At 39.3% G+C, this 19,896-nt stretch overlaps 1 protein-coding gene across 4 annotated transcripts in view; it reads left to right on the forward strand.

Annotated features, from left to right (window-relative positions):
• Nucleotides 1-2,133: 2,133 nt before the first annotated feature.
• NELL2 (neural EGFL like 2) overlaps nt 2,134-19,896 on the forward strand; it is a 288,103-nt gene continuing 270,340 nt past the window's right edge. The window contains exons 1-3 of one of the 4 annotated variants that reach the window (XM_074374993.1): nt 2,134-2,275; nt 2,920-3,005; nt 3,455-3,583. In XM_074374993.1, the coding sequence (XP_074231094.1) occupies nt 2,951-3,005; nt 3,455-3,583 (184 nt within the window). In that variant the 5' untranslated portion in view covers nt 2,134-2,275; nt 2,920-2,950. Of the gene's footprint in view, nt 2,276-2,311; nt 2,754-2,919; nt 3,006-3,198; nt 3,305-3,454; nt 3,584-19,896 lie in introns of those variants that run through there. The other 3 variants (XM_010964165.3, XM_010964166.3, XM_074374994.1) reach the window with 3 other exon arrangements.

The following is a 19,896-nucleotide window of genomic DNA, read 5'->3' on the forward strand; positions in this document are numbered from 1 at the left end:
AAAGGGGCCAATATGGTGGTAAGCTTTCTATAGTACAATTCAAGTGGTAACATATAGGCTTTAGAGTAGATAGTACAGAGTATGTGTATTGTATTCTCTACAACAGCAATTTAAAAAGCTATACAGAATGATATAGCTATAAGACATACAGATAAAATGGAATATTTAAAATACTGGCATTTAGTGAGTAAAGACCAGGGATGCTGTTAAGCATCCTACAAAGCATAGGACAATCCTAACAAAGAACTGCCCAACCTTAAAATGTCAATAGCTCTGAGCTTGAGAACTCTTGTCCAGGTTGAGAACCCCTGCCTTAACTAATAAGATGACATAGTTAGTATGGTTTTTCTAAAGCTTTGCATTTTAATTTTATAGAAACAATTCTCTCTTTCTGTACTCATATTTTAATGGTTTCCATAAACTTAATTAGGTCACATAATTACCATAGCAGGTTCAACTGGAGTTAAGTTTTGGAGGGAACTTAAGTGCATGTGACAAGGTTACTAACAACCAGCTTTCAGCATGTCATAGGTGAGAGTCAGAGAGGTTGAGAAGTACTCCTGATTTTATGATTTGGTTGGGTACAAGCAGGTTAGGAGAACATCTACATGTAAATATATGTGTGTGTATGTATATTTATTTTTCCCTCTCATTATATCTTTCAATTTTTAATGTAACTTTTGTAGATACTTATTACAATTCATTATTTTGGATATATAGCTATAGAAGGATTTAATTTCCTGATGAATAATTTCCTTTGAATGAATTCAAGGCAATTATATTAATTTTATTTTGTATATTTTTGCAAATTTAGGACATTTCATAAAACAATGCTTCATCACACATAAGTACCAGACTATTTCTCAAAATTTACAAATTTACAAATAGAATCAAATGGAAAACTTGATAAGGAGATAATTAAAATAAACTTGGGGAAAATCTTCCAGATTCTGATTTTTTTTTCTCTTAAAAGTTTCAAGACAGAACTAAACATGTTCCCCTCATCCCATTATAGTATAATACAGTACATATTGCTCTGCTGCCACCTCTGACTCTGCCTGGTAGTATTTTGGTAACTGGCTGCCTAGGATCCTTTTGAAGACTTCAGAATCTATTGTTTCGATGGAAAGTTAATAAACTCAATTAACTGGTCTTTGATCGTTTTTGAAACTTTTTCAATATGAGAGTTTAATGAGAGTTTCACATTTTACCTCAAAATTTTAGGTCTACATTGAAAAATATTGTATACCATTAACCTTGAGTCTGCTTTTTTGCCTGCTGAAAATTAGACCTCAGATGACCTCCTTTACAGTCCCGACTTGGATGGTGAAGTGTGGGTAGCACCTGTATGAGTGTGGCCAACAATAGGGTGGCTCTTCTCTCTTGTCCAGGCTTCCTTGTCTTCTTCTGGTCATTTCTTCACTCCTGGACCCCATTCCCCATGTGTGACATCTATTCTTTTCTATCTTACCTATCTTATCTATCTTTCCTATCTACCTATCTATCTAATATCTATCTATTTATCTATTTATTTATCATTTATCTATCTTATCTATCTAATGTCTTTCTTCCTGTCTGCCTATCTGCCTATCTGCCTGCCTGCCTGTCTGTCTGTCTGTCTATCTATCTATCTATCTATCTATCTATCTATCTATCTATCTATCTATCTATCTATCTATCTATCTATCTACTATCTAATTACCATTTACCTCTTCTTTTCCCTTTGGGCAGGCACCCAGGCCGTGCTGCCCTTGCCTCCTGCTGTGCGCTGGTCCTGGAGAATCCGAGCCAGGTCTGGGCGCTGTGTTTGGCAGGGGGCGCGCGAGGTCCCGGAGCTGTCCAGCAGTTCCTGGCTAAGTTCTCTCCTGCGCTCTCAGCGCGAGGGAAGCTCTCCAGCGCCCCGACCCGGGCAGGGAACCTCTCCCCTAGTGCTCCCGGGGCTTCCCAGGCTTGTCGCCCATCTCCGCCAGTTTCTCTCTACTTCGTCCAGCCCCACCTCAGCAGTCTAGCTTGAGTCAGTAGCTTTCCTCCGGAAATCCCCGAGAGGGAGTCCCCTCTCCAGTCCCTGGGGCTGCACGGTTGGACCCGGGCTTCCCTCCTTTGCCTAAAAGGCGGGCGGCGAAAGCGTCTCCTTTTAGCCTCGCCTTCTGCGTTTGGGTGGTCCTTTCTCTCTCTCCGTCTGTCTTTCTAGACAAGCGCCCTAAATCGAGGGGTGAGGGCAAGGACTGCCCATCAACTTAGCACCCTTAAAAAAGATCTTTGGATCCCAAAGGAGGTTGGCGTTGCCGGGGTCATCCAGAGGGGGGAGGAGGAGGGCGGAGGCTGCAGCAGCTCCGGGGCTCGCTGGACGGGGTTTGGAGACCAAGGAGCCCGTGCGGGAGAGGGACGCGGGGCGCCGGGCCTCGCCCTCGGGCTCCCTCCCTTCCCCTCCTCTCCCCGCCTCTCGGCCCGCCCCTCCCTCTCCGAGGAGCCGTCTCTCCTCCGCGCGTCTCCGGGCGCTCTCTCCATTGTCTCTTCCTTTACAACAGGTTCGGGCGGCGGGGAAGACGGGCGGGTGCGGGGCCGCCCCAGCCCCGGCTTCCTTGGGGCAGCGCTCTTCCTCCGGGTGTGCGTGCCTTCGGCTGCTTTGATTCGGCTCCGGAGCTAATTCCCCGGTGGAGCAGCCCCTGGCGAGTCCGACCCCTCCCTCTGGGCCCCCTTCCAGCCCGTGCCCCGCCGCCTGGGCTCTGCGTGTGGGAATGATGTGCGCATTGGTGGGTCTAAGTTCTTTCTCATGCCTCAGGGTCCTCCCTTTTTCTTCTTAGGCAACCAAATCGTACTAATCTTACTAATCGGTAAATCAGAGGCAGCAGGAGAGACAAACGCTGTTTTCCCGCTTGATTCCAAGAACCTCTTCGATTTTTATTTTTATTTTTAAAGAGGGAGACGATGGACTGAGCAGATCCACACCATGGAGTCTCGGGTCTTACTGAGAACATTCTGTTTGATCTTCGGTCTGGGAGCAGGTGAGTGGCCCTAGAGCTGGGGCGGGGGAAGGGGTGGCCCCCGCCTCGGGGCAGACCCGGCTGCCTGGGGATGCCTCGCTTTTCCTCCACCCGAAGTAGGTCTGGAGTGGGAAGCCTGGAGTAGGGGGCGGGTTTGGATTTGGATTTTTTCTGTGCTTGTCTTGGAGACCGCAGGGCGGGTCACACCCCTAGTCCGGGATCTGAAGGCGGAGGGGAACTTTGCACGGAGAGGGGTTTAAAGTAGGTCACGGAAATGGGACTGGGTTCTCCGCTATTTAAAGCTTGGCTGCTGATCTCAGGTAAGGCTCTCGGCGGCGGAGGGAGTCGCCTCTCGTCGACAGTTTCCAATATTGTCTCTAAGACGCCGTTCTTTGCTGCCCTGGAGGAAGAGGCTTGTATTTTGATGGAGCTTCTTCTTTCTTTCCTCCTCCCTCCCCCACTCCTTCCAGTCTGGGGGCTAGGTGTGGACCCCTCCCTGCAGATTGACGTCTTAACAGAGTTAGAACTTGGGGAGTCCACGACCGGAGTGCGCCAGGTCCCGGGGCTGCATAATGGGACGAAAGCCTTTCTCTTTCAAGGTATGAGAAGCGTGCTCAGTCCCCAGTGTGATTTCAGTTCGAATAACCCCAGGAGGAACTGGCCTCGCCGCTCCTCCTAACTTCAGTATTGCCTCATGCGTGACAATGTCTGAGCTGAGATGTGAAGGGGTCACACACACCTCCTGTCTCTTTTTAAGTGGCTTGGTTTCTCTTGCCACCCGCCCCCTCTTCTTTCTTACTTTGTACTCTTGCCAGTTCTAATGGATAGTCCCTTAATTACTGTACAGAAACTCCGGTGGCAGATGGTTGATTTTGGAGTCTAGGGAACAATGAATTATAACACAAACGCCTCGTTTGTGTGAAATTGATTTAGGTTGGAAATAGGGTAGCTTAATCTTAGTTAAGATGCTGCTCTCTGAAAGTTTCAGATACAATGGTGCCCGATTGGGAAAGAATTTCTTTATGTGGGTAGCTTTGTGGGAAAATTAGTATCTCTCAATAGTTTTATCTACTGTATATCACAAACACGATCTTTGAGACAAGATTCCTCGTTGAAAGATCATGATTTTTCCTTCTCTATCAATGACAAGAGAAAGGAAATAATATTCTCTTAAAATTAATTTGAAAGTGTTTAAAATAGACGTTAATTCAAAAGTATACCTGGTGTCACCATTAATCGTGTACTTAGGATTTTAAAACTTTTTTTTGAAGTCAGTGGACATTGACTATGCACGAATGTCTACATTTTAAATTATATTTAAGTATGTTTTATAGTCAGAAGCAAATTTCAACGCATCAAGCCTTCAGCTTTGATTTACCAAAGCTTTTGAAAATTGCTTGGTTTGTGGGAAGATGCTGTGATATGAGCTTCTAAAAGGTAGCTAAACACACACAGACTAGTTTCACATATGGTGAAGCACAGATGAAGGCAAAGCGAGAAGTGGGCTTTGGTTTGACATCTCTGATGGGCTGACAAAAGCATCTTCTCCCCATCCCACCTGTATTTTTCTTTGGTGATTTCGGTGCTGTGGCTTAAAAAAAAAGTGCAACTGATAATTACTAAAGAGTTGAATATGCAAAATAAAACCACTTCAGCAAATTTGCCACCAAGAAATAGGCATAAAACTTGAGTTTCTGTAATGGTGTTGTTGCATGATATAGCCAGTATGTGTCACCATGGACAGTAACACCAAAGCTTACAGTTGGAAAAGGAGGAAATTGACATGTGTTGCATTTATTTAAAACAAGTTTACTCTTACAATAAATTAAACACAATTTTCTATTTTAATTACGGTGAGCCCACTAAATGTTTTTATTGTGACAAATATTTATGGTAATACTTTATTTACTTAAAGGTTTTTTTTGGGGGGGTATGTGTGTTGGGGTGGTGGGGTGTGACTTGGATATTGAATCCTTTAAAAACAATGACCAAATCTAATAAAGGAAATAAGGCTAGACTGTCCGCAAAATTCACATAGTGGAATAAAAGTGTCGTTAGGGTTAAGCTTCTGTTTTTTTTTTTTTTTTTTTTTCTTCTTATTTAATCTCTGATTTTTCAATTCCTGTGACCTGGAAACGGAATTATTTCAGGACTGACAATTTGAGTAACTGGAAAGCTTTACAGAAGTTAAAGCTCCTGATAAATGGCGTTGAAATGCCCTTAAAATTTCCAAAGGTTCTTTAAATTGTGTTGCTGTTCTTTTTGGCTTCTTCTGAAGAGTGTCTGAGCTGTCACAAATAGAAGTCTTCAGGACTGTGCATTTTATGTTCCAATGTTTAGACAATTAGACAATTTCTAGGAAGTAATCTCAAGGCACAATATCTTTTCTCAGTTAATTTTTTAAAAAGAAATGTTTAGTATTCATTTTTATTTAAATTGCTAGTTCTTGAAGGTAGGCACTGTGTTGCAAATAAATTATCCATAGTAACCGCATATCAGTGCACATTGATAAATTGTTGTTGTTTCCTTGTTGGTTATCAAACCCAATCTTGGGACATAATAAATGTCTAACAAATATAGTTTATGAGATTTAAGGATGTAAAGTTTTATTTCCTGCCAAATTATGAGCCGTATTTCATATAGCCAATCAACCAGCAAGTATTTGCTGCCTGCTGTGTTCTCAGTAAGCATATAATACTGATGTATTTATTATGCTCTAATGGTGTCTCTTATTCTAAGGTTTAGATCATCAAAATGACAACAGGTGGACCTTTGGCCCTGCTTAATCTGCATTACCTTGGAAGGGTCTTTGCTATTAGGATGTGGAAACTGTTGTTAAGAAGTCAGTTCTGACTCCTACTGCTTCACTGGGATTCCATGGTTTTTAGAGAGACAAAAGCTTTCAGCCTCCGAAGATTTTATGGATTCGATTTATAGTGAATTGAAGGTGCTGCAGGTATTTTGTATAGTCTGTAAAATGTCATAGCAGGAATAGTAACACATTATAAAACCTGTGAGATGCTCTCAGATTTCATATAAACCTATCCGATGAGTTGCTTTGTGCTGTCAGATATGTTCTAAACAGATGGAAGAGATTTTTGAACCATCAAATATCTCCTGCAGTAATATAATTATCTTCTTTTGTGTCTTATCTTTAAATTAAAGAAACCTCAACGTATAATTTCCCAGTGATTTTTGCTCATTTAATGTTGCTTCTCCTTTTGGCTACTTCATTCTTCTCTTTAGTAGTTTTTAAGATGCTTGCAATTCAGTACTTTTTGAAACTAAATTTTTTTTTGGTAAATTATTGTGTAATAATTATGTAATATTTATTAAATATGTATGATAAAAAATAGAAATATATTTCAAAGTCATACCTAATCATACATGAATATCACTGAAATTGTTTTGTTGTTGAAATTTGGTTTATAGCTGCTTTGGAAATTGAAGTAATAAGATACTAAACTAGACTATCCCTTGACACATGTGACTTTAGGTCTATGCCAATTATAATAATTTTCAAGAGAAAAAAGTGACCAGGCAACAGTTTGGAATCTGTATCAAGATCTCCCAAGTATTTCTAGCTACAATCTGACTGATAGCCACAAAAATATACTTATGCTTTTAAAAAAATGGAGGACAGAATGCTGACAATCAAAAGGAACCTATGAAAGGTTGTAAAGTTCTGAAATGTTAAGGACTAGTGCAATTATAAACAGAATTCTACCACCCTGGTTTAAAATCTAGGGGATATTCTTCAAGATGATGATCATAATAATGTTCTTTCCTCTTTGAACAGGAGAGCCCAAGAATGAGAGTACACAGAAGCATTGTTCTAGGACTTTCTAGCAGCCATTAGCAGGATTTCTAGATCTTTGGTTTTAACACTTTTTCTGGCCAGGCTCCGAAAGTATATACTTTCATCTGTTGGCTTAATAAGCTTTTGTCTAAAGTATTCACGGATTTTATAATGTCATTTATCCCCATAAGAGAAGCAGATAAAATCAAAGCATATTTTCTTTCTGAGTTGGTACTTTGAAAATAAATTTAGTAATTGTTTTTTAAAGAACTTTAAGATTTGAAAGGGAAAACAAATCTTCACAAATCTACCCTTATTCCAGTATTTGAAAACAGGAATGCAATTGGGCATTTGGTGGTGGGCCATTGACTCAACAAGGCAGAGGAAACTGCATTAAGGGATATTAAGTGGCAGTGAGTGTTTGTCTTCAGTATGATGGTCACTGAGGACTTACAGACAATGGTCATTGATGCTCCATTAGAATAGAACAGCACAATGACTAAAAGATGGGCTTAGAAACCAGATAGACCCAAATAGAATTTCATTAGTTGTGTGACTGTGGTGAAGTTACTTAATTTCCATGAGCTTCAGTACCCTTGATTATAAAATTAATGTTGTTATAAAGAATTTCTTTTGTGCAGTTTATTCTCCTAGGTGTTAGGCAAGTAACAAATTGAAGTTAGAACTTTACTTTCATAGTGCCTGAAAAATCATCATTAAACAATTCCATGGATAATAATGTAGTCACTATTAAGATAAATGATATGAAGAACTAAGGGTGTGATGAGAATCTATATTCTTGTTTAGGGAGTCACAGGATCAGTGAAATTGTCTTTGGTGAAGGGTCATTTAAGTGGATAGCTGAAGGGTAAATAAGAGTAGTCTGGAGAAGAGGAGGTGCGAGGATTTAGAAAGGAAGAGTGACACCAGCAAAAGAAATGGCATGAGCAAAAGGTCTTGGGCCTGGAATGAGCACGGTGCCTTTGAGCAAAATGGAAGACATCCAGCATAGTGGAAATATGAGCGTTATGACAGGCAATGATACACATAAGAAAGCATGGATCAGGTTACACGGTAGACCATGTTTATACAGAAGAGCTGAACATTTATCATTTTACCAGATCTATTGTGGTGGGCAGAATAAAAGTCCTTCAAAGATGTTCACGTCCTAATCCTAGGAAGCTGAGAGTATGTTATGTTACATGTCGAGGAGGAATTAAAGTTGCAAGTCAGCTGACCTTAAGATAAGGAACCTACCTTGGATCATCTGGGTAGGCGTCATGTAATCACAAAGGTCCTTTAAATCTGGAAGAGGGAGGTAGCAGAGTCAGTGTCAGGGTGATGGGAAGAGAGAATGACTAGATCTGCCATTGCTGGCTTGGAAGGTTAAAAATGGACCATGAGCAAAGGACTGTGGGCAGTCTCCAGGATTTGGAGAAGTAAAACAGATTTTTGCTTACTGTGTCCAGAAGGAACACAGCAGAGCTGACACCTTGATTTTAGCCTAGTGATATTCAATTTGGACTTCTGATCTCCAGAAACGTGAGATAATAAATTTGTGTTGTTAAATCACTAAGTTTGCAGTGATTTGTTATAGCAGCAATAGGAGACTAATACAGATTTTGATACATGGAACTAGGAGACTCCTGTAAGGAATGCTTAAAAATGTAGAAGGGGCTTTGAAATTGGGCAATGGCATAAGCTAGAAGAATTTTGAGGATCATGATTGAAAAAGGCTAGAATGTCCTGAATAGAATGTTAGTAGAAATATGAATGTTGATGATTCTACTTGTGAGGACTCAGAAAAAGATGGAAAAGCATGGTGGAGAAAATTCAAATTATCTTAGAGAATACCTAAATTGTCACAAACTGACTATTTGTAGGAATGTGGACATTAACGGCAATGCTAGCGAGGGTTCCGATAGAAATCAGGAATGTGCTATTGGAAACTAGAGGAAAGGGGACCCTTGTTATACAGTGGCAGAAAACTTAGCTGAATTCTGTTCTGCAGTTATGTGGAAACAAAACTGGTAAACGTGAACTTAGATATTTAGCTGAAGTGATTTATATACAAAGTTTTAAAGGTGTAGCTTGGCTGCTTCTTGCTGCTTATAGTAAGTAACATGTGAGAGGAGAGAGCTAGGTTGAGGGAAGAACTGTTAAACAAAAGGGATCTAGGATTTGATATTTGAGAAATTCTTAGCCTATGCAGATTGCAAACTGTGCTAAAATTGGGAGATTCACCAGCAGGAACGCCTGCTCTGGAAAGAAAGCCAATGGTGTGGCTAAAAAACCTTTTGCTAGTGCATCAGAAGTAAGGTCAGAGTATTCAGTCCCATGGAGGGCTTTCTGAAGAAACTGAACATGTGATGCATGGATTCCCTCAGACATCTCAGCAGAAACAAGTAATAGAGACGGATTTATCCAGGAAATATTTGTGGAGGAGCCTCCTGTCTAAAGGAGTAAGTCTCCATGATACATATGGGAGACCCACAGGTTCTTGAGAAATCATACCAGCCATAACACTCCTGGATTGGCCTGAAAGGGGAAGTGAAAAGGTTGTCGGAAATTCTACAAGCAAGAAACAGGCTGATTAAACCACTCAGCTGCAAATGTGAGGCACCTTTCATGGACAGAACTGACAGATCAGAAGGCAGAGTTTAGAACCCAGAGGGTGGTGCCAAGAATCACAGATGATTATTCCCAGAACTTGAAACCAAATGCAGTTTGCCTGACTGGATTTCAAAATCGCATGGTTCTGGTGTCTGATTTCTTTAACTTGCATTTTCTGCCTTTGTGAACGGGAATGTCTATAACTGTTATCCTATGTCTATTCCACCATTGTATTTTGGGAGCAGATGACTTGTATTTCGTGAGTTTTACTGGTTCATAGTTGAGAGGAATTGTGCCTCAGGATGAATTATACCCAAAGTCTCAGTTAGACCTGATTTAGATGGTAAAATCTGGGGGCTCTTGAATTGGTAAGATTTAGCCAGATTTTAAACTTTGGGTCAATATCCTAATGGTTTGAGACTTTCGGGGACTTTAGGATAGAGTAAATGTGTTAGCCTGTGGGATGGATATGAGTCTTGTTGAAGGACAGATTGTGGTAGGCTGAATAATGGTCTTCCAACTGCCCACATACTTAATCTTCAGAACCTATGTTTATGTTATGTTACATGGTAAGGGGGAGATTAAAGTTGCTGAAGGAACTGAAAGTGACTAATCAGTGGACTTTAAAATGTGGAGATTATTCTGGATTATCTGGATATGCCTCAAGGAATTACTCAGGGGGTTGCTCACAGGGCTCTGGGGGTGGCTTTCCCCGGAACAGTGCCTTGGGCCACGGTCACGGCACTCCTCTAAGTATGGAGGACGGATGTGGAAGGGTCAGTGTCAGTGTGGTACAATGTGAGAAAGGCTTAGTTGGTCATTGCTGACTTTGAGGTTGGGAGTGGGTCATGAGCCAAGGAATAGGGAAGCTTCTAGAAGCAATAAAAAGCGAGGAAATGAATTTTCCCCTAGAACCTCCCAGAGGAACACAACCTCACAGACACTTGATTTTAGCTCAGTAAGATTCATTTTGGACTTCTGAACCTCTGGAACTGGGAAATAATAAATTTGCGTTGATTTAGCCATTAAGTCTGTAAGTGATTTGTTATAGCAGCAATAGGAAACTGATGTGTATGTCAAACATTAATGTTAATTTACTTTGTAACTGAATTAAACTTTCTTTTGAGCCCTCCCTCATCTATGCATGAGGATATATTTGTACAGTGGCTGGAAATGGGAACTAGCCAGTTAAAAGTTATCTTAGTCTTTTTGGGCTTAAACATTTTTTAAGTGTAAAGTCAGAGTTCGTATTAAATGCTGAGTCTTTAAGGGATTGTCACCATCATTTAGCTATGCACTCATTCTGAAAACAGAGTAAAACCAAGAGGTGGGTTTTTCTAAAAATTATATTTCTTTTTTCAAAATATACCCTTCCTCCCTGTGAAAGGTTAATCCAGAGGTTGGGGTGGGGGGAAAGTTGAAAAGTATGCATACTTTGAAAGTAGAATGGATAGCACTTAGCATGGAGTTTGGCACCCAGCGAGTGTGGCAGTCATAACCACGGACGGGGCAAGCTTAAGTAAAAGTCTACCAAATGTGCCAGGGATCTCTGTAGGAGGCCAGCTAGGTTTGATTTGGGAGGAGCGGAGCAATCTTGACAGGCTCTGACAAGTGGATAAATTTGAATGTCATGGCTGAAGTCCCCCCTGCATAATGGCTGAAGTGAAGGCCCTGTCTTTCTTTGGCTTTCTTCCATCTCTCACTGGCTCACTCTCCTCGTGCTGGCCCCAGACCCTACTCTTGCAGACACCTATCCTTTTTTGAGTTCTTGTTATGACCTGACCATCATTCAGATAATTATCTGTCCATATGCTAACTGATAACCTAGGCATTAGGTATGAAGGTCTTATGGTGTGATATGTCTCCTGTTCATTTTACTTTCATTCAATGTAACAAGTATTTATTGCATTGCTTCTATGTATAAGGATAGGACATACTGTATAATGGAAGAAGGAAGATATCTATGTAAATTATTACAGGAGGTAAAGCAGAAACCAAAATCTAATTGTTAATAGTGCTAAAGAAAATTTGGGACTTTATCTTAAAGAAGCTAGAAACTATGAAAATGATATGTCCTAGTCTATATTTGGTAAAATATACATAATCATTTAACTATGAGCCAATTATAAGAACAAGTAGAAGAAAATCAAGTATTGAGGTTTTTTGTTTGTTTGTGTGTTTGTTTTTGCAAAAATTTAATGAGAAATCATTCATTTTGAGGTATTTATCATTCTAGTCAGATTTTTATTTTTCACTTAACAAATTTACCTACCTGTGTCAGGTCATCGTAAGTTAGTGCTTTTGTGTGTCATTTGAGCAGTCCTCTTACACTGTTTTTATTGACTTCATGAAAATGTTCATCTTTTGCTGGATTTCAGTTTAGAATTGACATGGAAGAAATAGGTGCCAGTTGTATGTGGAAGTTCATTTTATAAGTAAACAGTTTTATTAGAGGACATTTTTGATATGGTAGCTTTTGCTTCACATTTGTTGAAACTCAGGTATGGACCACTGTAATTAAAAAGAATTAGGGAGAGAGCTGTTGGGAAGGAAAGTGGAGCATAACTCTTCCCTTTCCCATTATGCCCGCTGCCAGGACTTGGATGTGGGCCCTTGGACAAGTATTTGCTGAGTTGTTCTTGATGGCATCTCTGCTGACAGTCTTCATTCTGGGGAAGGGGCAGAGAATCCAAGCAACCATGGGTCTCTTCCTTCAAAGAGATGATTTTAGAATAAGGACAACAAACCAGTGCTCGGAAGATCACAGTCTACTTGTCTTAACAAAGGGAAGAAATGATGGTGGCAATTCCAAGTTCATATTGACGTGCAGTAGTAGTTAGGAACACGGACTCCAGAGCTGGATATTTTGGGTTTGAATTTTGGCTCCTTTATTCACTAGTTGTGTGAACTTGAACTTGTTACTCAACTTATCTCTGCTTCAACTGAGGTAATAACAGTACTATTTCTTAGAGCTGATGTGTAGATGATACAGATAAAACTGTATGACATTTCCTAAGCACTCAGTACTTGTTAAATACTGTCTTTATTTTGGAATTAGGTTGGCAGCAGGTAATGCTCCCTTGGATTGTTTTAGGAGCTCCCTGGTAGCAATGCTGGATTTCATGGGGGAGCTAAGGTAAGGTGACTTTTGCGTGATGCAGGGAGGCCAGGTGAAGGTAAGCTGGAGTTGGGGAGATACTGACCCTGGAGCATCTCTGGTTCTGATTTTGCTGTTTTGGCTTTTTTGGATAGAGGAGGATATGTGATTTTGGTAGAAAGGAATGAGAACAGAGAGCCAATCTGGAGAGGAAGGGGTTCTAATCTGCTGTGTTGTACCACTCTTCTGAAATGGGAACATAGAGAAAAACAGCAAAAGAAGATTCAGAGGGTAGCTCCTCTGTAGTCACCCCAACACACATTACTTAAAATGTGCATTGAAAGTGTAGCTTCGATTTTCAGTTATATTTTGTAGGGGAGAAGTGCTAGCAGTTCTGAGGAATAACAGAGTTGTTTTACCTAGCTCTGTCTGGGTGACCTTGGCGTTCCTTGGCCAAGGTCCCAGTTTAGTTTGTTGGTGGGAGCTGGTGATAAAGGATGAGATTTCACTGAATGGTGGTTTAGGGGCCAGAGTAATGTTGACAGAACTGTTGAAGTGGCTCTGTGGGTCCTTGATGAATTAGAGTCACTTCACCTACGTTTCCTGCTACTTCTTTGGCTCCTCTTGAATATCTTACTGGCATTACTGTTTTTCTCTATAGTCCCGATGCCAATTTTTGTTTCAGTGGCACCCAGTACTCTGGTCTTAAGTGATTTACTGTCTATCTCCCTGTTGAGACTATAAGTTTCCCATCGAAAGGATCATGCCCTGTATTTCTCCTGGCCACTAGCAGCTCTGCCCCAGTTCCCTTTTCTGGATTATTCTCCTCCATTTCTTTTTCCCGGTGAACTTTTACCTATTATGCAGGACTCAGCTAAATTGCCACTTTGGCTACAGATCCTGTTTCTTCCTCTGTGCTGTCTTAGCCTTCTCTACTAAAATAACCACCTCACTGTGTTATAGCTAATTTTTTTTTAATATAAAAGCCTCTGACTTCTTTTACGTTCTCCTTATGCTACCTTCTTGATCCAAGCCACCGCCATCTTTTACCTGGATTACTGCAGTCGCCTCCTAAGCGGTCTTCCAGCTTACACTTTGCTTCCCTGCAGTCTGTTCTCAACATAGTTGCCAGAGTGATCCTTTTAAAACATAATACATATGTCACTGCTTTGTCCCAGACATTCAGTGGTTCCCCATTCCACTCAGAGTGAAGGATAAAGTTATTATTATGCCCTACAAAGACCTCCATGAACATTCCCCCCTACCCCATTACTTTTCTGGCCTGATTTGCTGCTTAAATAAGCCTTTGCTCACTTGGCTTTAACTCCACTGGCCTCCTTGCTGCTTAAATAGGCTGGTACTCTTCTGACTCAGGGCCTTTGCACTGGCTGTTTATCTGGTCTGGAATCCTAATCCTCCGGATGTCTACATGTTTTCCTCCTTACTTTTGACAGATGTGTTCTCAGATATTAATTTGTGAATCAGGTCTACTTTGACTACTGCGTAAGATTTCAGCTTGTCTTCCCCCACACAGGTATTCTTGAGACCCCTTATTCTGATCTGTTAGTTGCTACAATGTTTATCAGCTAACATGCCATGTCATTCACTTATTTATCATTTGAATGGTTTATTTTCTCTCTTCCCTCTAAAAAGGAAGCTCTATAAGGGCAGGGCTTTTTGAGTATTTTATTTACCGATCTATAACCCAAGTGTTTAGTGTACATTAAGAAGTCCTTAAATATTTGCCACATGAATCTACTTGTCTTGCCGACTAGAGTGTGATCTCCACGAGGCCTGGGACTCTGCCTTGTTCCTTCTTGTGGCCTCCTGGCCTATTGTGGTGACACTCATAATGTGCTCAGCAAAACAACTGTCAGTGAATATTTGTGGCATTGAATTGGGCCTGCTTGGTCACGGCAAATTTTTTTTTCTTTTTGGTGACATTATTATGTTTTATACTTATGTAACTTTCAAGAAGGCTGAAGAGCTCTTTTTCCAAATCAAAACATCTATTTTCTTCTCTGCTTATAAGAAAAGGTAAGAGTGTTGAGAGTCTTGGGTAAAAAGGTAGTTGTGCTTCACTCGGAGCTCTGCGTTGTACTGAGAGGGCTCTTCTCCACCCTAAGATGCAGCGTGCCTCCGAGGAAACAGCCATGTCTTGAGGAACGTGGAGATCCTGAATGCTTTTGACCATGAAGGTTTAAAATTTTAGTTTGAAGTCTTGTGAATTCTCCACTTAGCAGAGACCCTCAGATTCATATGAACGTATTAAGAAAGATTTCACAGGCAGATAGGATTAATTTGGATTATCTGTGCTGTGGTACTTCGCTGTTGCAAGTAAACCAAACAAACTGGAATGTGTCCAGAGCCCAGCAGCTAGAGGGTTGGAAGGGCTGGAAACCCTGTCACGTGAGGAGTAGCTGAAAGAACTTGGAATTTTTAGCCTGGAGAGTAAAAGACAGAGGAGCCATGACCCTATGTTTTAGATACTGGAAGGACAGTTCCATACTGAGGGACTTCTAAGGTTTGTTTTGTGTTTTTCTTGAGGAGTGATTCCCAAATGTCAGCCTAATGATCAGAGGTTAATTGACTACCTTGTTAAAGCGACTCTCCGGCTTTCCTCAACTAAATTCGTTATCTCTGGGGGAGGGGATGAATCCTGTATTTTGAAAAATTATAGTTATAGTGATTCTCATATTCAGCCAAATTTGTGAACCGTTGACTAAAAGTAAGCTCTCCAGTATAGCAGCCACTGGCCACACGTGGCTCTTGAATACTTGAAATGTGCCTGGTACAGACTTGAGATACAATGTAAGTATAAAAATATACATGGGGTTCTGAAGGCAATCTAATAAAACGAATGTAAAGTCTCAATATTTTGATGTTGATTATATGTTGAGATAATATTTTGAACATATTTGGTAAAATAGATGTATTATTAAAATTAAAATCATCTGTTTCTTTTACTTTTTCAACATGGCTCATAGAAACTTAAAATTGTTTGTGTGACTCACATTTGTGGCTCTCATGCTTCTTCTACTGGGCAGCACTGTTACAGGGGCAAAACTAGGAAAGAAAGTTGGGAAGAGGCACTTTTTGAGTTGATGTAATAAAACCATTTTCAACAAATAATTCCAAAAATTAAGAGGCTTATTTTAAGTCATATTTGTCTTTCCATCCATCCATCCATCCATCCATCCATCCATCCATCCAACCATCCATTCATCTGTTTATCCATCCATCCATCCATCCAATACACACACTTCTGATAATACTCATATAGAGATTAAATGACCTATTTCAGGGAAAATGTTTCAATGCGGTGGAGTGATGATTAGATGAAATTATTTCTAAAGTTACTTTAGTTCCAACTGAAAGTAAATTATTATTTTTTTCCTTTTAATTAACTTTTTTTTTGGCTGCTAACATTGGTATTAGTTCTATAAGGGCATAATTAACATAATATAAACTGCACTCCTTTAAAGGTAAAATTTAACAAGTTTTGACATATGTATACCGTTGTGAAACAATTACCACAATCAAGGTAAGGAACATACCATTCAGTCGCAAAGATTTCTTCCTAGCTTTTTTTTTTTTTAACTTTTCTTTCTATTGTAACCACAGATGGCTAGCACATCCTCTTGTCATCTGTCTGACAATCCTTAACACTCTCTTCAAAACAGTTCCCTTTTAAAAAGCATCTTGGATTGTTCTAGTACTCTGAAGTTTGCTACTGAGAGATAGCCTGCCATTTACTACTGTGCTCTGCATTCTGTATCTGTGTTATAAATATTCATTTTTAATGGCAGTGATCCACTTTATTTCTTCCATACACTGGTGTTTTAGTGTTTAATCTATTTTGCTTGTCTATTTAAATGGAGAATCCCCTAGGCAAGCAGTATGTCTAATTCTATGTTCCTACAGTCTAACACGTTGTACTGAAGGACCATTAAATGTCCCAGAATAAGTGCCAAATAGATTAAATATTTCAGAGCGGAACTTAACCTATATTTTTAGAACTTATTTAAATTTTCAGCGGTAATTGGGAGCCGAACATCCTCACTCTGAGTTGTGTGTGTTGACATATTCCTGTAACCGAGCAGAGATCTTCCTGGAGACTGACAGATTGTTAAAAACAAAATAAAAAAGGCACATAAAAATGGTTGCTCTATGCTACCAATGAGAGGCAGTGCTCCTAGTAACTGACTGCTTCTGGATGCTTCCTGAGAGCCTGTTGATTTTTGGAGAAGAACATGTACACTGATATGCTTTGGTGTATTCTTACTACATTTTATCAAATTGCTAATTATACTGTAAATACAGATTTATTTAAAGTATGAGGACTCCTGAGAGGCAGTTTATTTTATGATACTATCATTCATACATTTTTTCTTCCTTCTGAGACATTTTCAAAAATTTGTTGAAATATAAGTATTAGTGTTATTGTTTTTGTTAAAACTTTCTATCCCCTGATGTTCAGAGTGAACTTATATAGATACTTAATAGATAATTTAATTCAAATATCTTATAAGGCACTGCGACTCGAGGCTTTCTGTTTTTGCCTTTCAAATGAAAAAGATTTTTCACTACAGGAGAGGAAATATCATGCCCTAAGTAAAAGGGAGAAATGCTTTAAAATATCCCAAAGAAGGGATTATTGAATCCAAATCTGAGTTCATAGAATCCAAACTTGGGCTTGTCTGGAGGTTTAGGACACTATATATTTTATTATGATTCTGAAGGAAAGAACACTAATGTAACTTTGCCAAATTTCTTTAACTTAAAATTCAGGGGTCAGAAATTGGAACTCATTTTAATTGGACTTTTAACATTTCTAACTCAAATCTGAGTTACCTCTTCCATATCCTTTACCAAATTCTTCCTGAAGTTCATCACTAATTCTATGATGAACAATTATCCTGATGAGATAGAACATTGTTTTAAGTTATGCTTTTTGTATTTTATTATATTTTATGTGTTCTATTGAAATATAGTCGATTTACAATGTTGTATTAGTTTCTGGGGTGCTTCATAGTGATTAAGTTATATATATATATATTTTAATATTCTTTCTTATTATAGGTTATTACAAGATATTGAATGTAGTTCCCTGTGCTATATATACATTAGGACTTTGTTCTTATTTTATATTTAGTTGTTTGTATCTGCAAAAAACTAAGTTTTATTTTTTATAAGGCAATTATGGGTTAAAATTAAGAGTTATTTGAGATTGAAATGAATTGGATATAAGCACTTGAGTTGGAGTATGAAGTTGCAGTATGGGAATTTGAAGGAAATCAGGCCCATAAAGGGAAAGAAAAGAACACAGAATAGATGTGTATTTATTGCCACTCACCTTGAAAACCCTGACTCTGATGCAGAGGTCAGTTTTTTAAAGTTGCTACAAAAATTTCATTATCCTTATCATAGACGCCTCTCTGCAACAAAGCATCTCATAGTGCATTTCATCCCTTTGCTGCCATGGGTCTGCTTTTTAATAATAGAGTTGCATTTCCAGTGAAAGTAGTGTAATTTAAATTGTTCTTTGATAACACACTTCCAAATTAGAACATGTTTCAGAGACTAACGGAAAAAAATGAGTGTTCACTCTGTGAATCATTGACCAGGGAGGAAACTGTTGAGTGGGGAGAACCTACCTATTTAATGGATGATTACTTTTTGTTATTTTGGTCAGCAAATTAGTAAAGTCAGAGGGCAAAGTTGGGGAAAGGACAGAGGGCCTGTGGAAAGTTGCAGGCTCAGTCTTATTTCTAAAACTCTCCGGGACTGATGTTAATTACACAGGCATCAGACTAGAAAAGAGCTGGGTTTTAAGTAAACACTATCTTAGCTGCGTCAGGAAGAAACTAGAGGGAACGTTTGAATGGTAGCTAGCCATCTGTGTGTAACAAAGCTTTTCTCTCACGGGAAAAACACTGAATAGAGGCGCAAGTGCAAAATTATCTCATTTTAGACTTTCTGAAGTTATTATGTAACCATGCAACACATATGTGCCACTGGGAGCTATTGGAGCCCCCCACCCCCACTATCTTAGTAGAAGTAGGTAAGGAAAGTATAATTTGTTGAATTTTTTTCCAACGGTGCATGTTGAGATACAACTCCACAGAAGGAAAATTTCATATCATTAAATTGAGATCTAGAATTTCAGGTACAAGGCTCTCCATTCAAAGAAAAATAGTACATTGGAGGCTCTGTTGATATTGATGACCATTAGACAGCGCATACATTTATATTTCAGTGGATTAAATGGAAAGAATTTATAAAATAAATATATAAAAATATGACAGAGGACAATGGGAAGTGTTGGTATTAATGTTCTACATTCTTGCTGCAGAGAGATATTTTTAATTAGGGAAAGTAGAGTGGAATGCACTTTCAAACAAAAGATGAAATGCTTTTGAAGGGCAAAATCTGTCCTTGCGGCATTGTAGGTATTGAGAAAGAACAAGATGTGGCATTAGATGCCACAAACAGATTCAGCTGTCAGTGTGTGATGCATGAGGAGACCTGAGTACTGCTGGCCCTGGGACTGGGTCTCACTGGCACAGGTTGCTGCCAACATTTGAAACTGAAGTAGGCTGTTTTGCACATGGCACGTCATCCCTCTGTAGGAGGAATGGGGTTTATAATAAATGTTAGTCAGCCACCATTCCCTCCTCCAGACAGACCACTAAGCTTTTTGACATTTTGATTTTGAAAGGACTAGCATCTTTGGAGCTATAGTTTAAATCTATCTATAGCTGTAGCTGTAAATAAACAAATTACTAGTGGAAAGTGGAAATTTAACAGCATGCTAAAAAAGATTGAAAGAAGATAATACTTGCCTTTATATCATTCTGTTTAATATCACCAGGTACTAACACTGGTTGGTTATCTTTTTTATATGTACGTATATTATTACTGACATGCAATCATAAGCAAAAATCTCCAAATTCGGACTTGTCTGAAGTTTTAGCCCATTTAATGTTTTTCTGTTAGAAAATGCATAGATATGACTTTACCAAATCTCTTAGCAAATTTTCCTGAAGTTTACCATTAATATTTATTTATGAAAATGAATTCTTTACTCCTTTTGATTTGTGGTGGTGGATAGTGGTCGAGTGGATGAGTTTGGAAAACTAACCCAGTCAGATAGTGTTTACTATTTGCGGGACAGTGGTGGGGTCATCAGATGGATTAAGGTGTTTCTATTATAGACAATAACTGTTTAGGGTTCACTTGTTAATTCTTTGGACAGAAAAGGGAAATGTTAATGAATTAGTTGATTAGTGCAATATGGATAGCATTCTAGCCTAATTTCATTCATAGTTATATCCATCCGTACGTACAATATAGGTATTTTAAGTATTCTGTTTGTAGGATAGTTAGGCTCCCACACCCTC

This window comes from Camelus bactrianus, chromosome 12 (assembly GCF_048773025.1).
Source record: "Camelus bactrianus isolate YW-2024 breed Bactrian camel chromosome 12, ASM4877302v1, whole genome shotgun sequence".
NCBI lineage: Eukaryota > Metazoa > Chordata > Mammalia > Artiodactyla > Camelidae > Camelus > Camelus bactrianus.